Raw genomic sequence first — 17,691 nt, 5'->3', positions numbered from 1 at the left:
TTTCTTTTTGTTTATGGTGTACCCCAGACAAGTTAGAACCCTTTTTACAAAGGCCGGATGATTCAAAAGTATGTCCTGGCTTTCTGCCTGAATTAGACAATCGTCCAGGTATGGGTATATTTGAATATTTCTTTGCCTGCAAAATGCAATAACTGGAGCTAGGCACTTTGTGAATACCCTGGGGGCAGTAAATAAGCCAAAGGGCAGTGCAGAGAACTGACAGAGCGTGTAGCCTTCTCTGAAGTGTAGGTATCTTCTGCAAGATTCCCTGATTGGGATGTGCAGGTATGCTTCTTTTAAATCTAGTGTTGCCAACCAGGCATCTTTGCCTAGCATAGGAAGTAATTGGTGAAGAGTCAACATCTTGAACTTTGGAATCTCCAAAAAGGTGTTTAGAGTAGACAGGTCCAGGATAGGAAGCTATGAATTGTCTTTTCTGGGTACCAGGAAAAGTCTCGAGTAGAAATATTGTCCCTTTTCCTCCTCTGGTATCAGTTGAATAGCCCCCATGCTTAAGAGAGAAAGTACTTGTTTGGGGGCCTCTGCCCACTGATTTGGGGGTAGGTCCGGCCACCCACTTGGTGTTGGCAACGTGTGAAAGTAAAATCTGTATCCCTGGGACACTATATTTAAAACCCATTGTCCTGGGTAATGAGTTCCCAATTCTTTGCATGAAGAGCAATCTTTCCCCTCAAAGGGGCAGTCAGTTGATAAGTGCTTGGAAATTTTAAAAGGAAGTCACTGAGACAGTTTACCATAGGGAGGAGCCTTATTATTCCCAGACTTGGAAAGGGAGGCCCCCCACTGCTTAATTCTGTGAGTCCCCTGGGACTCAAACCTGGGGTTTTTGATGTGTCTGGGTTTGGCTTGAGAAGACCTGGAAGGGGCTGGAAAGGACCAATTCTTAGAGGGCCAGTGCCTACTAAATCTAGGAGGCTGAACTTGTAAAACATCTTTAACAGTTTGCATAGATTTAGCTTTATCTTCCATCTTTTTAAGAACTTCCTCAGCCTTGTTGCCAAACAGGCGGTCCTGATTTAAAGGGTCATCCAACAATTTAGCTTTAACATGATCAGGCAAAGATTGCTCTTTATGCCAAGCATGCCTTCTGAGCACAGAACCAGTAACAGCAGCCCTACAAGAGGCCTCTAATGAATCAAAACCACATTGCAAAGTATGTTTTCCAATTTGTTCGGCAGAATGCATTAAATCCTGTAATTTTTTATTTTCCACACAGTCAGGAATCAACATTATTTTCTGTTTAAGCAGTCCAATAACATGTTGCTGATATTTTAACACATGAAACTGTCAGTTTAAAGCCCTAATGGCCAAGGTTGCAAAAGTAGAAACCTTCTTACCCCATCTATCCATCGCCCTGGAGTCTCTATCAGAAGGGGAAGGATTTTTAGCAGTAGAAGCCTTAATGCCCTTGGGCCCTTGTGAAATAGTCTCTGGATCTGCAATAGGATTTCTGAAAAGGAACTTGTGGGACTCAGGGACCCTGTAGTATCTGTCAGGTTTTCTGGGAGCAGGAGGCGGGGAATTAGGGGCCAAACTAGATTCCGAGCAAACATCAACAATGTCTAGTACAGGAGGAATAGCTAAAGGCCTATGCTGAGGTAGGAGAAGGAAATCCCTAAGCCTCTTTTTTGAATCAGAAAAATCCTGTCTTTCCTAATGGAAATGCTCCCTTAGCGTATGTAAGGTTTCCCCAAAATAAAAATCCTCAGGAGGGGAAGCAGAGGGAATAGAGTCCTTTGCGTCAGTATCCTCATAAGTAGGTAAGGGCAAATCCAGATCATCAGAAGAGTCAGAAAAAACAGAATTCTGATCAGAAGATTCATAATCAACCTCAGTCCTAGGCCTCTTAGAAGGGGGGTGGGGTTGGCTACCCCTGATTAGAGTTATTAGATCTTCAGCCATTCTTATCATTTGTTTTTTAGGCATAGAGGCCTGAGCAAGTGGCCTGGGTGTCGGTTTTTTAGACATGGATCGAGATTTAGGCCTAAGTAATGAAGGAGGCGTTGGTTTAATATGCAAGTCCGTAGGCCTGAATACACCCTCAGAAGCCGGTGCCTTCCCAGCAGCTCAGGACCCATCCAAGGTAGAGACACCCATGGGTTACATAGTTGAAGCATCTCATGGCATACCAGACTCTGAATGGGTCTCAGTAGAGGCCTGCGAATCAGAAGTAGTGGGTATCAGGGGCTGTGAAAGAGCCTCACTGAGTACCGGCGAAATAGCGACTGGCTTAGGAGAAGCGCCGTCGGCAGTTTTGGACCTCGGCGGCCTGTCTCTGTCTTTATCTCTCCGTTTTTTCGGAATCCCGGTAGTCAGATGGCTAACCAACGACATTTCTGGATAATTAAATGGAGAACCAAAATATTTAGAGGCGAAAATATACAGACGACAGATAGTGCACTGATTAAATAAAGCACAAAACCGACAGCAAGGTACGTCGTGGTCTGGGCCTAGGCAAGGAATACAGTACGAATTAAAATCTTTATGAGGTAATGCAATTATTAACTTTTACTGACATCAGTAAGGAGCAAGAAAAAGTTTCCCCAACAGGGTACTTAGCTTTAGTTAAAGACTTTGGTTCTGAAACTCGAAAATGAAAATTTCAGGAGTCGGCCGACCAGCACTTGCGAACTCCTTCTGCTTCGGGCACCGCACGACAAGAAAGACTGATGTAATGGCGTCGGCTGCATGTTTTATACCCCTGACGACCTGACATCATGGAAGAAGGGACAGCAACCGACGCAGGACCCAAGACTTTGTTAATCAGGCCGACTGAGGGCAACCTGCAAGCAGATAACCCAAATGTAATGACTGCAACAGTGAAACACAAAGAACATCTACACAGCCTGTGCTGGTCTAAGAAGCCCATTTTATGAATCATCTTCTGACAAAAGTAACACCTAGTAGATCATCTCTGAGGATGAAGTACAATATAATGGGACTGCAATAAATCCAAAAAGGGACATCTTTCTGTGATGTTTGCATGTGCCGTGAATCACAGTGATCCTTTAAGGTGTTTACAGCAAAATGGTGGACCAGAGCTTCATAATGGAAGATTAAAATTACCACTTTCTGCATCACTGTTCTCAGGGTTTATGGTGGCTCGACATTTTGCCAGGTTATCATTTAATAGTAGAAAGTTAGCTTTAGAATAGTTCCTGAACATTCCAGGGTTAGCTGCGGCTCTGGGTTTTATTTTTACTTCAAAGGAGACCGTTTTGTGGTTTGACATTACCAGAGAAGACATTACACTAAGGGTGTGCAGCACTTTCTCATATTAATGAGCACCAGATCTAGTATTGCTTGTGCCCTTGGTTGGCATACTGACAATCTGGTCCAGGGAGTTTGTGTTTACAAAATCCAGGAATCTCTGTGCCTGCATGTTTGGTGTTGCATATAATTCCAAGTTAGTAAAGTCACCCATGAATATGGTATTGGGTTGGACAGTGAGTGTTTCCAATAAGCATAAATACATGTTATGGGTTTTCTGGGTCATAGAAGGGGACCTACAGTTTGCATGGAAGTGGTATGGGTTTTGCCTATGGTGATTTGAATATGGAGAAGCTTAAGTGCATTGTCCTGTTTGATCAGCCTTGAGGTATATTTATTTTTTTATGTAAACTGAGACACCTCCACCTTTAGTACCCATCAGTGTAGTTGCTGGTATAAATGTGTGGAAGGCATTATAGCCTTGCACTGCCAGGGTGCTCTCAGCAACTTTAAACTATGTCTCAGTGACCGCACAGTCATCAGCATTCTCTAGAATGAGGAGAGCTTGTAGGGAGTGGAGTTTCTTTTCAGACTCCTAGCATTGAGCAGTAACACCTTTAGATTTTCCTGGTTTTTATTTGCTATGTCAGAAGTACTTTCAGTTTGGCATTGCTAGAATGAACCAAAGGTCTCCACTGATTAGTTCATTATACACTGCATTACACTGCATATCCTCTCCCAACTACAGTTATTTCACAGCAGAAACAGAAGTGTACAATTCATTTCCACCTATAGTTTCAAGAAGAAGTAAGGATTCCACTGCAGACCTGATTCTGAAAATGAAACAATCATATTGCCAAAGTAGTAGGAAATCCTTCTATGTGGCCCATCTAATTACTAAGGGGTTCGCATCCAGAAATAAAGAGGTTATAGTGCCCCTCTACTCGTCACTCATCAGACCCATCATAGAGTACAATGCCCCATTTGGGAAGTACCTCACAAGACACTTCCAACAGCTGAAAAGACCACAAAAGCACCTCACCAAGAGGATTACTGGCCTCAAACATATGTCCTATGCAGCCCAACTGAAAAAACTCCGGCTGCACTCAGTGGCATATCGTTTGCTCAGAGGTGATCTCTGCCTGACTTACAAAGCCATGTCCAACTCAGAATTGATGGACATGCTCCACCTAAAGAAATCCAAGTCACTGTGAGCCACGCGGTCTAGTGAGCTAAACCTCACCACAACAATAAATAGAACATGCTGGAGGGATAGATTCCTGTCACAGAGACTCCCCATGCTTTGGAACAAAATTCCTAACTACATTAGGCAGAGCTCCTCACTAACACTCTTCAAGAGAAGCCTTGACGAGTGGATGGGTAACAGAAAATACACCCCTGGGATCACTTCATTGGCTCTGCTTGACAAAGGCTCAGTTAATTAATCAATGGGGTGGCGAAAGCCGACACACTCTGGCTAGGCTTAAAAATGCCCTCAAGCAGATAGCCTAGTACCTACCTATGAACCTATGAACCTATAAAAGGAAGAATCTGATGTTCCTGAACAAACACATGTCAATGAGTGGAACCAAGAACAGAACCTGATTCTAATGACTGGAGACTGTGACTAGAGACAAGTGAGGCAGCAGTGTGAGACAGTTTTGTCAGAGCACTGGAAGGAGAAGTGTGGGCCATGTGGTGCTGGTGCTTTTTCATATAGTAGGAGGTGTGCCATGATCCACCACTAAAATACATACATGAAGAGGTACAACTATGTAGCTAAGAGGATACCATTTGTAAAAGACCATATAGGAAGGCAAGCATCAATGCAAGAAAGACTCAGGGTTGTAAAGGTAACCATGGATAGGATGAGGAGTGCTGAAGAAACCAGTAAGTCTCACTCATCAGTGGGTCCAGCTGTTTGCCATTCATTGCCAGCCCTGGAACTATTTAAATCTTGCCAACAGATGCACAGGTGGTTTTCTTCTCTTTCATTCTAGGAGCTGTGTTTGTAAAATATCTTGTTTGGTATTACTAGAACAACATGGTGTAGGATCCTTCTCAATGTGAAACACTAAATTACAAAAATACTCATATTTACAAAATCACAGAGTGGTCTTTATCCATATATACTTTTGTTACGTTTAGCATGCCATGAATCTGATTTCAACAGGATCCTTGTAGGTACAATGATCTACTACAGGGACAGACAGCAAAGCCTGCCAAAACAATACTAACCTCAAGCAGACTATCCCCTACTAGTGCTACAAGCAAACGGTGGCCATTTCTCTCTCGCACCAGCCCAGCATTTTCTGAAGCATACATGCATGTGAAGTCAAACATAGCCACATCTGGTTGTCCGTAATGATTTATAGCAAAGTCCAGTGTTGGGAGTTGGTGATTGGTAGAAAAGTCTGCTGCCTCCCTGGCGTAATTCATCAGTGCTTCCTGATCGACATTTTCTCTAGACAGCAACATCTCAGTGTCCATAAAGTCCTAAAAAAAAAAAAGCAAAATAAATAATTGTGAATTAGGTTAAAACTGGACACTACCATAAAATCAGTTTTCAACACACGTTCAGTTAAAACAATAAAAAATAGACTTTTTAAAACTAGATTCACTTACTGGTTTCTTCAGCACTCCTCATCCTATCTGAATTTGAACTGCTGAATATATAAAATTTATTTCAGTAATTATATGTTTATGAACATCTATGCAGCTCTTACAGATGTAACATTTTACTGGGGGGGCCCTTTGACTTTTCATGTTACTCTGTTTAAGGGCCAGACAGAAGTCTGATTAGACAAAGAATAGAGAGGCCGGGAGTCATTACACTGTGGTGAATGGTCACCACCTACATCTGGAAAGAAGTGAGGAACAATGACATCAACTGTGCTGCAGTGACTGCACCCTCATGCCTTGAACTGGATGTCCTATATAATTCCTCTCCCACCCAAGTCTGTGGTCACCCACATCATGAAAGAACCAAAACAGCTGGTAACTGGCCACTTCTGCCTACATCCCTAGCCAATCCTCATTCCTGAACAGGGCCGCTGGTGGCACAGAAAGCTATTTAATCCTGCACCAGAGGATCAGCTTAACAGCATTAGTTTGGCTCACCTTGTCAAGAAGACTTTCATGATTTATGAGACCATGATCTTCCAGTACTTTAAGGAAATATTTTGTTATACATGACAAATTATATCATACAATATTATGGTTTTATGACCATTCAGAGTATACATATATACACAAGCTGGTTAGAATTCCCAACGACGGGTTCCACAATTAACATTTTCTGAGGTAAGGAGATATATTCTTCTATGAACCTTCTCTAAGAAATATCTGCATTCTTGATTTTACTGCTGCATAATTAGCACATTGCGTTGTGAGTTTTCAAAACAGCTTATAGGTTATTTCCCAGTCTGACGCGGAGTTTTCATGGTGACTTATGTATGACCATCTTATGACTGCAACCAAACCTACATTTTAGCTGATGGTAAGTCTCACTAACTGTAACATAGTCATTTAAGTCCAATAATTACTGCCAGCTTAAATGCTTTGTGTGTTTGGACTCAAAGTTAGCAAATTAGGCCAGAGGAATTAAGATGATATGTCTCTGTTTAAAAAAAATGCTTTTTTAAGTTTGATCTGCTAGATAAAAATACAAAAAAAACCCATTAAAACTTGAATTCTTGTGGAGTTCGCTGAGATGCATTTTCTGAAACTGTGCAAGGTTTAACTGTTTGCAATGACACACAAACTCCACTCATTTTGTTGACTTTTCTCTGAATCTTTTAATACACCTGGGTTGTATGGCAGTGAAAAAAATGGATGCATCAGCTTTAGGTGTTACCTTGCCTAAGGTGAAATTTAGCAAACATCTAGAAAGGTTAGTTTTACATTACCTATGATGAAATTAAGCAGACAAGGAAAAAGGTTACAGGACAGCTACTACTACTATTCATATGTCAAATAAAAACTAAATGCACTGAATATGAACTCATTTACATTTAATATCAGAGAAAAAGTAAACAAAGGATTATACATAAATTTATATTTAGATTAAGGTGCTTGGTAAAGCTAATCTGAAGATGCTAATGCAAAAGTTGGATAAGCAGGTATTTCCCAACTGTTAATCAGGAAGATATGATAATAACCACAAGAAATAGTGTGTGTCCATACAGCAAAAATCAAGTAATAGCCAAATAAATCAAAAAAGCTCATGTAGTATTCTCCCAATCTTGATGTTAAGAAACAAATGGTCATCAATGAGCTTATTAAAACAAAAATAATAGTTGTAATTAGTTCAAGAAACATCTATCAAACAAAACAGTTAAAAGTTAAGCACTTTTGTCTTCATTGCTAGGATTTCATCAGCTATTACATAATACAGTTTCTATATAACATTGTTCAACTGTTACATGACCTTAAGGAACCATTCAAAATTCAGTTGCCATGGACAAATGTTAGAAGCATTGGATATAATGTGATTTCAACAGTCATTTAGTTGCCTAACAAAGAAATCAGTACCCTCCATTCACATAAGTAGTAAATAAAATAAATATGCAAAAAAAATTGTGTATGTTAGTCATACTGATAATGATAATGGTTCCTTAAAGTCATGTGACAACTGAACAATGTTATATAGCTACTGTATTATGTAATGGATAACTAGTTCTGATGAAGTCCTACCAATAAGGACGAAAATGCTTGACTTTTAATTGCTTTACTTGAAAGATACGTTTCTTGAACTAACTAAAATTATTCCTTTTGTTTTATTACACTCCTTAATGGTTGTTTGTTTCTTAACATCAAATGAGTGATTTACCAAGACTGGGAGAACACTATGTGAGCATTTTTGATTGATAAGATTTGATAATAGTTATGTGACAGAAAATGGAAAGTAAGGCAAACATCTACACCGGAGGTGAGCCTATTCTGAGGATGACAATGTTCAGGGGTTCAGTTTTGGAACCACACTTATCTAGTTGGTACATGCATGATATGAGTAATAGCAAAAACATTTTGTGCAAAACAGGAGGACAATATTAAATTAGTTTAGACAAATGTAATGAAGTTACCAGAGTAAACATTTCCAACAACTAATGGTTTTCTGTCTGAGCAAAAATTTATACTGAACTGAATACAGATGAGTAGCATAGGATTAATATTAGGAAGTGTAAAGTGGTAGCAGGCTACATAATGGGGAAAGACAAAATCACATTTGGTGACAGTTATGAATATTTAGAAAAATGGTTAACAAATAAGTCCTGCTTCTGGGACACACTACATCAAAACAGAGAAGAAGGAATAAATGTAAAACTGAACCTGAAACTCAGTAAGGTAAAGTGACCATCTCTATGACTCCATTTTTTTCGTTAGAAAAAGTAAGTTATAATATAAACAAATAATTTAGTATTTCCACATGGAAATGGAGTCAGTTTTGCTGAGAATGTATGTATTTATTTATTTATTTCTCTTTGTTTGTTAACTGGGTAAATGGACTGGTTCATGCAAGACATCTTTTTTTAGCCAGAACCCAGACCATAAGGCAAGCAAAACTAATTGTAACTGCATGAAATAGTACAACATAATGCACAGGATTGAGGCTATGAGCTGCTTTCTGTAGTCCAGTGTTCAATTCCCTCAGCCTCCATTTCCCTACTGTATGACTATGAGCAAGTCACCTAGCCAGACAATGCTCTGGAGCAATTGGAAAACTGGGATAAAGTACTCAGTAATCTCCTTGACTGGTAACTTAGTAATGAATCATGAACTTTATAACTGAAAGACAATATGACTGCAATGCAAAGTGTCACAGTTAGTTAGTTTCAGTAATATGGTATACACAAAGAAATTCTGAAGGCATAGATTGTATGCCAAAAATAACAGGTGAAGAAAGACTATATAATATGTTAACCTATTTGCTGTATTTTAGATTACAAGGGACATTCTAGTTCTGATATAGGTAATTAAATACAAGGCTGGCAGAACCACTGGGATTTAATAAGTATCACAACATCCAGGTTTATCAGGCAGTAATGCTGTAACCTTGAAAGGATGTTTTAATAGCAGTGATATAAAACAAACATTCAGAAGGACTGATTATAATACAAAATGAGTTATAAAATACAGGCATTAGAGAAATCAGCACTTTAAAAAAGTAGCGGATGAGTTTACAGGAACAGATTTGTTTGTTTGCGTCTTTTGGCTTTTCCCGGTTAGGGGTCGCCACAGCGGAACTCCGGTCTGCTAATGATTGGCAGTAGATTTTTACGTACTGGCTTGCCAGGCCTAACGCACAACCTTCAGCGAAGGAACGCCCATTCACGCATGTCGCCACACAGAAGACGCACTAACTGAGAATCGAACGGGCAACGTCTAACTGTGAGGAGACAATGCTACCGCAGCACTACCACTGCAGTACTAGTTTACAGGAACAGATTATTTTGTATTATATAAAAAAAATAGACAGTATGGTCAAAATAACTTGCTTGATATTATGTTTGAGCATAAAAATATGCATATGTAAAACTCCTAGCTTCAAATAACAAACCCACAATGTGTTTACCTCCTATAAGGTGTTTCATGACATTCTTGCAGAGTAATATTGCTCTATCATCCTACTGTTCAGCTCCTCTTCTACAGAAAATTGTTCATTCTTGAGTACTGTACAATAATAATGTGTTTATATATATATATATATATATATATATATATATATATGTATATATATATACACACATATGTATATGTATATGTATATATTCAGAGTATAAGATTGTAATGAACTGACTTTTGAGCGCTTCTCATAAAAGTTTACTAACATTTGCAGTGTTATCAACCGCTCTGTAGTGAAAGGGTTAATCAGGCACCTGTTGACTAGTCTGCAGTGACAGGATTAATCAGGTATCTCCCCTAGAGTACTATATTTCCAGTAATAGCTGGAAGCATATTAATGCACAAAACACTTTCACAATTACTAGTTATCTGGCTGCATTGCCAACAACGGCCATCAACTGTGGTTTGTGCACCACATAGCCTTTCATATATGTAATGTTTTTGGCTAACTTACTTATACTTCCTTTGCCTAAATTCAACCTTCCATTTTTTTGTGAGAAAAGTCTTGCATTTCCCTCCGAATTTATGTCTAAAAGAAAGGGGAAGGATTTGTGTGGTTGCTAGATATCCCATAAAGTTTACCACTTGTCTTGCCTTTTTTGCTTAGGGGAGGAACAAGACATTCATTCAGTCTTGCTGTAGTTGTAGATCTTTTACACCTAAGACACTTAGGAGCAAATGTATTTCCCTCTTGCTATATTTAGGAAAAACAAAATTTTTTTTAGGTGTTTACCTATAGGGTGATACAGCAAGAATGCAGTTGCTTGGACATTCCCCATTTATTTCCCAAAACAAAAAATACTTTCAGGTTTTAGTCTCATGTCAGCTACCTCCTTGCCCCCCCTGGCTTCTTGCACAGGCCATTTTGAGCCCCATGCCCTCAGATCATCCAAGGCTTCTCTCTACTCCTCTGATATTTCTCCTCATGAAGCTGCTATGACTCAACAGGCAAGTACATTGTCCACAGTTGTTCATATATCAAGTTTGGGCAGGAGAGAACAACTCTTGCCTGGAATAGAATCAGACTCCTGGGATAATGGCTGTATGTCCGAGCACTCCTTTTCTATATACACTCCTAGGATAAGGAAGCACAAATTAAAGCATATTTTTCTGTTTTATCCCATTCAACTAAGGGAGAGAAAGATGATTAGTTTTCCTTTGCCAAAGGCTTATTAAACCCTTTCAGTAATCACAGTTTTAAACTTCTCAATCTAAAAGGAAAACATAACCCACCCCTCCAGATTCTGATTCAGATCTGAGGTTGTTGTTGTGTCTTTCGGCTTATCCTAGTTTAAAATTATACAGCCCGCGGGTCGCGTTGTAATGTGGTGGTGTTTTTTTTTCGGTGCGAGTTACTGAGCCACACAACACTTCAACGAGCGCACGCATGCCCATTCACGCATGCCTCCACACAGAAGACGCTCTAGCTGAGAATCGAATGCAACAACGTCTTGCTGTGAGGCGACAACGCTACTGCAGCACCACTACCGTGGGTGATTCAGATCTGAGGTACAGGAGGGAAATTTAGATTATGCACCATAAGTTTCTTCACCAGATAGCCTGGAATCAGAATATAAGGAAAATATATCTTCAGACTCTCCTGCTGAAGAGCTATCTTTTTCTGACACCACTGTCAGAATGAAGGAATTATATAAACGGGAAAAAAAAGAAATGCCAGAGGCCCAGCAAAGATACTATGAGCTGCTACAAGCACATTCTCATTTCATAGTCTACTTAAAAAGCAAGGGTTTGGTTCATTAAAATGTTTACTTTATTTAACTGGTTGCTTTTAATTAATTTGTGGAGTTTAAATAATAATCAAGAAGTTGTAATCACAGTCTGATGAAGACTCTGCATTGAGATGAAAGCACTTAAATTCTTTGTTACTTTGAAATAAATATCTTTATTTTTGCAGTATTGAGTTAGAGTTGATTTGGTATTTATTTGTTACAAGTAGACTTTCCTCAGCCAATACAATATCCCTCATCTATCTGCCTTACAGGATGCTTTTAATGTAGACAACAGTTCTCCTGACAGTCAGCCTCCAGCCCCCAGGAAATATGACAATGTTTTACAAAGTTCCTCAAGCCCACAGATTTCTCTCTAGAAATCCAAGGGGAGATCCTGCAGTTGTTCCCCTTTCAAAATCATTTTTCCATGTACCACAGGGCATCTAACCTTTTTCCTTCAGACAAAAAAGACAAAGCCTTTGCCAGGTTTGGGAAGAAGGGGTATACATCTTCTACCCTAGTTTTGTAAACTGTCACACTCACGTGTCTAAAGTTTCTCCTGACTTCTTTTGACAATAGTATAAAAAATTATTGCTGATCTTCTTTTCAATGAAAGTAAATTCTTTACTTTCATCAGTGTCTCAGGTAAGTAAACACTTCCATTACGTGTTTGTATGACACTACAGATGCTGTCTCCAGGGCAGCTACCTCTGGGTCAGTTATGTGGAAATTTGCTTGGCTGCTGACTCAGAATGTACTAGAAGGTATGAAAGCAGAGCTTTTGAATTTACCTCTAGACAGAGATGTGTTATTTGGATCTTCCCCTGCTGAGGTTCTCAAGAAATATGATAAAAGGTAAATGTAATTCATTGGGTTTCCTAGATTTGTCAGTCCTTTTATCCCCAAATATAATATAAAGTACAGTTTTGTACCTACCATAAATGTAGATGTTCGAAGATCCACATTGCTGCAGTCATAACCTGTGGGTAGTCCACTGTCCTCGGTCGGCCCGAATACCAAAGTATTAGGCTGGCGTCGGTCATGGGTGCTCAGATCTGACGTCAGTGCGCCATGGTATTAAAGCGCATGACCGACGTCATATCCTCAGTCTTTTCTTGCCCCAGATGTCAGAAGGCCCTAAAAAGAAAGGCCACAGCCAAAAATAGAAAAACCTCCAAAACCCATGAACAAACAACATCTATCACCCAAACCATGCAACCACTCCAAACTACAGAGGGGAAGGAGGGAGGGTAAATTGGACTGCAGCAATGTGGATCTTCGAACATCTACATTTATGGTAGGTACAAAACTGTACTATGTTCTTCATCTCACATTGCTGCAGTCATAACCTGTGGGTAGAATCCCAAAGCAAAGGTAAAGGGAGGTTGGCAAAATCATAAAGCATTGGGAGCTGCTAACATGCCCTGTAAAACAGCAGTGGCAAACCCAGCCCTAGATTTGGAATAAAGAGGGAGATGGTAATGTTTAGAAAAAGTGTGCACCGAACTCCAAGTAGCTGCTTCCAAAATATCTTTAGTAGCTACCCCCCTTAAAAAAGCAGTAGAAGTGGCAGTAGCCCTAGTGGAATGAGGTCGAATTCCAGCCGGAATCTCCTTACCATGATGAGAATAACAAAAAGCAATACAATGACCAATCCACTTAGAAATAGTTTGTTTTGAAACAGGTTTCCCCTGAGAGCCCAAAGCAAAAGAAACAAATAACTGTTGAGACTGTCTGAACCCTTTAGTTCTGCTCAAATAATAACACAACTGCCTGTGAATATCTAAAGTGTGTAAAATTTTCTCCCCCTTATTTTGGGGATCAGCATAAAAAGTAGGCAAATGAATAGATTGGTTCAAGGCCACATTTGAAACCACTTTAGGCATAAAAGTAGGGTTAGTACGTAGGGATACCCTATCCTTATGAAAAATCAGGAAGGGTTCAATTGCCATTAGAGCCTGTAATTCAGATACCCTTCTGGCAGACGTAACGGCCAACAAAAAAGCAGTCTTCCAAGACAAGAACTTTAACTCAGACGTAGCTGCATGTTCAAAAGACGGTAAAGTAAGTTTTTCCAACACAAAATTGAGATCCCAGGAAGGAGTAGGAGCTCGACGCGGGGGTCTTATGTTCTTTGCCCCTCTAAGGAATTGCTTAAACAAAGGATGAGAGAATAATGGTGGGTCACAGTCATAGTGAGCAGAAATGGCTGCAGCATGAACTTTTACAGAGGAGAAAGACAAACCCTTGTCTAATAATTCCGTAAGATATTGAAGAGAAACACTCAAATCAGGCCTGGAAACATCAAAGCTCTTTGCTTTGCTCCAAATAAAAAATCTCCTCCATTTATCAGCATAAACTTTCCTAGTACTAGGCCTTCTGGCCTCCAAAATAACATTCAAAACTTGCTGAGGAAGCTGCGACCCTCCAGGTTCTAGAACAGAATATGCCAGGCTGTCAGATGCAGGGACTGAATCCTGACATTGAGGAAATGATTGCCTGCCTGAGACAAAAGGTGTGGAATTGAAGGCAAAGGCCAAGGAGGCTCCCGTACTAAACTCCTCAGCAGAGGGTACCAGTGCTGTCGAGGCCAATCTGGAGCTATTAGAATCATGGAGGGCTTGTCTTGTCTGACCTTCAAGAGCACCTTGGGAAGAAGAGGCAGAGGAGGAAAGGCATAGACGTGAAGATTGCTCCAACTGAATGATAGAGCATCCACCTTCCAAGCTGTTGGATGAAACATCTTTGTGCAAAACTTTGGCAACTGGAAATTTAGTGGAGAAGCGAACAGATCTATGTCTGGAGTCCCCCATATCACTGTCAACTGTCGAAATACATGAGGATCCAACTTCCACTCGTGGGGATCCACCATCTGTCTGCTCAAAACATCTGCTAAGGAGTTCTGTGCTCCTGGCAGAAACCTTGCCTGAAGAGTGAGGTGCAAACTGAGAGCAGTCTCCCACAAAATCATAGCTTGCCTGCAAAGAGGGTAGAATGGGTTCCCCCTTGCTTGTTGATGTACCACATGACAGTTGTGTTGTCTGTTTGAATCAACACTTGTCCTGGGCGAAGTAGATCCTTGAAAGCCATCAATGCAAATTGGACTGCTAACATCTCTTTCAAGTTGATATGCAAATGTTGAAGTCTGACAGGCCACGTGTCTTGAACCCATTTTCCATTGAGGTGAGCTCCCCAAGCCTTGTCCGAGGCATCTGTCGTTAAGATCTGACTTGCCTCTGGTCGGGTCACAGAGAGTCCCTTGTTTAGGTGACATTCCTGAGCCCACCACAAAAATTCCTTTTGAATGCAAGGTATTATCTGAATGACAGTGTCCAGATCGTGGCAGTGTTGGTCCATACATTTTGAGATACCATTGTAGCTTCCTCATATGCAGTTTGGCATTGGGAAGCACCAGAATACAAGATGCCATGAACCCCAAGGCTTGAAGGACTGTCCTTGCAGTCAGCCTGGACCGTAGAGACAATTGTTGGAAGTAAAGTGTAAGGTTCCTTTGCTTGTCCAGGGTCAAAAAAGCCATCTGGGAAGCTGTATTCAGTCTCACACCCAGAAAGCACATTTCCTGAGAGGGTACTAGACTGGACTTTGTTTCGTTCACAGAATACCCTAGGCACCTTAACACTGCCATAACATACTGTAGATGGTGAAGTAGCTTGTCTTTGTCTTGAGCAAGAATCAAGCAATCGTCCAAATAAGGATAAATTTGTATTCCTCTTAACCTGAAGAAGGCTATTAATGGAGCCAGAACCTTTGTAAACACCCTGGGCGCAGTAGATAAGCCAAAGGGCAATGCAGAGAACTGATAATGTAAAGTCCCAGCCCGAAAACGCAGGAACCTCCTGCAACTGGGCCTGATAGGAACATGAAGATAAGCCTCTTTGAGGTCCAGAGTTACCATCCAGTGATCTTTGCCCAACAGAGGCAGAAGTTGTTGCAACGTCAACATTTTGAATTTTGGAATGTCCAGGTATGTGTTGAGGAGAGATAAATCCAAAATTGGCCTCCAAGTGTCTCCTTTCTTTGGTACAAGAAACAGGCGAGAATAAAATCCTAGGCCCACTTCTGACAGAGGGACCGGCTGTATAGCCCCCATTTGAAGAAGTAAAGAAATCTGTTTGTGAGCCTCTACCCTTTGCTGAGGAGGAACGTCTGACATGCCTTTGAAAGGAGGCAATGTGTGGAAATAAAACTTGTAGCCTCGATCTATAATGTCCAACACCCATTTGTCCTGGGTGACTAAAAGCCAGTTTTGCTTGAAAAGTGCCAACTTTCCTCCCAAAGGAGCTGCCAGACAGGAAGGATCTGGCAGCTGAAGATGCAGGTCATTGGGCCTGTTTACGAAAGGACTGGCCCCTGCCCTCACCTGTAGATTGTGCAGGGGAACTCCACGTTCTAGGCCTGAAAGAACCCTGAGCTCTGCCCCTACCACGTCTAGATCTGCCCCTAGACTGTAAATCAGAAGAAGGGTAAGCCCATCCCTTAGTAGGCCAATTCCTGCTAAACTTAGGGGGCTGCACCTGCAAAAAATCTTTAACAGTCTGCATAGACTTAGCCTTGTCTTCCATTTTCTTTAAGACAGACTCTACAGGAGTACCAAACAAAACTTCAGACTGCAAAGGAGCATCCAAAATTCTAGCTTTAACATGCTCTGATAAGTTCTGATCCTTAAGCCAGGCGTGCCTGCGAATAACTGATCCAGTGGCAGCCACCCTGGAAGAAGCCTGTAAAGCATTGAAACCACACTGCAAAGAATGCTTACCCACCTGATCAGAGGCATGAACCAAATCCTGTAATTCCTTACACTCTATGCCCTCTGCCAAAGCATCTACCTTAGATTTTAACTGAGTAAGGAGAAAATTCTGGTACTTCAACATATGAAACTGGCAATTCAAAGCCCTCATTGCTAGAGTGGAAGAGGTATACACTTTTTTACCCCACCTATCCAAAGCTCTAGAATCTTTATCCATAGGAACAGGATTCTTTACAACAGAAGCCCTGACACCCTTAGGTCCCTGGCTAATAGTTTCTGGGTCAGCCCTTGGGCTCTTATACAGATATTTATGAGCCTCTGGCACTCTGTAATACCTATCTGGCTTAACAGGCGCAGGAGGCAAAGAGTCTGGATTAAGAGAAGCCTCAGAGAAAACATCCTGAACAACATCCAAAACAGGAGGTATAGCCAAAGGCCGATGTTGTGGTAAAACAAAATTCCCTAAGCCTCTTTCGGGAATCTGAGAAATCCTGACCTTCCCATTTAAAATGCTCCCTCATAGAATGCAGGGTTTCTGAAAAAGAAAAATCCTCTGGAGGAGAAGCAGAAGGACTGGAATCCTCTGCGTCTGAATCAGAATAAGGAGGAAAATCCTGAATGTCTTCAGCCAAAGACTCTAAGTAATCTGAAGCCTGTTCCAAACTTTCCACCTCTGGCTCCACCCTAGGCCTCTTATCTGGAGGGGGCATAGAACCCCTGATTAAGGAAATCAAATCTTCTGCCATTTTAAGCATGTGTTTTTTAGGCACAGAATCTGCAGAACTAGGACTGACACCTGAGAAAAGCAAACCAGGCCTGACCTTGGAAGGTACCTTAGAGACAGAAGGAGAAGGCCTAACCACCTTAGGCAAAGAAGGGAGTACAGCAACCTGAGAGGCCCCCTCAGCCTGACCTGACTCCTGAGAGGCCACATCTTGCAAAATTAACGGTTCCCCCTGAGACTCAACTGAAACCTCAGCTGGATCTACAGAGTTCACCGTAGTTTCTAAAGAACCGGCGTCCGGAACGGACGATTCACCCTGCTTGGACCTTAACGATTTCTCCTTGCGCTTCTTAGCGGTAGCGGGCGTCGGAGGATCCGACGGCATATTGTAATTACACCGCTTCAAGACAAGCCTAGCGCAATCTAACCTACGTTTAATGGTGCGCTTATTAAATCTAGCACAAAAGCGACACCCGACTACGTCGTGCTCAGGCCCCAAACAAGGAATACAGAGAGTGGTAATCCCTATGCGGTATCTGTTTCCCACAAGAAATACAATTATTCACTTTTTCTGACATCCGGAATTAACTGAGGCAAGAAAAAACAAAAATATT

General features: G+C 41.1%; 1 protein-coding gene across 1 annotated transcript in view; it reads right to left on the bottom strand.

Moving 5' to 3' along the window:
- Nucleotides 1–5,222: 5,222 nt before the first annotated feature.
- Nucleotides 5,223–17,691, bottom strand: part of LOC122814984 (F-actin-monooxygenase MICAL3-like) — a 489,064-nt gene continuing 476,595 nt past the window's right edge. Inside the window, exons 9-10 of the mRNA XM_044087239.1 lie at nt 5,466–5,727; nt 5,223–5,305 (exon numbers count right to left, since the gene is read on the bottom strand). Of these exons, the coding sequence (XP_043943174.1) occupies nt 5,223–5,305; nt 5,466–5,727 (345 nt within the window). The remainder of the gene's footprint in view (nt 5,306–5,465; nt 5,728–17,691) is intronic.

The sequence above is a fragment of the Protopterus annectens genome, chromosome 11.part0 (genome assembly GCF_019279795.1).
Source record: "Protopterus annectens isolate FY-2018-M chromosome 11.part0, PAN1.0, whole genome shotgun sequence".
NCBI classification, from domain to species: Eukaryota; Metazoa; Chordata; order Ceratodontiformes; family Protopteridae; genus Protopterus; species Protopterus annectens.
Note: the sequence above shows the minus strand (reverse complement) of the source record. Positions and strands in the feature narration are given on the sequence as shown.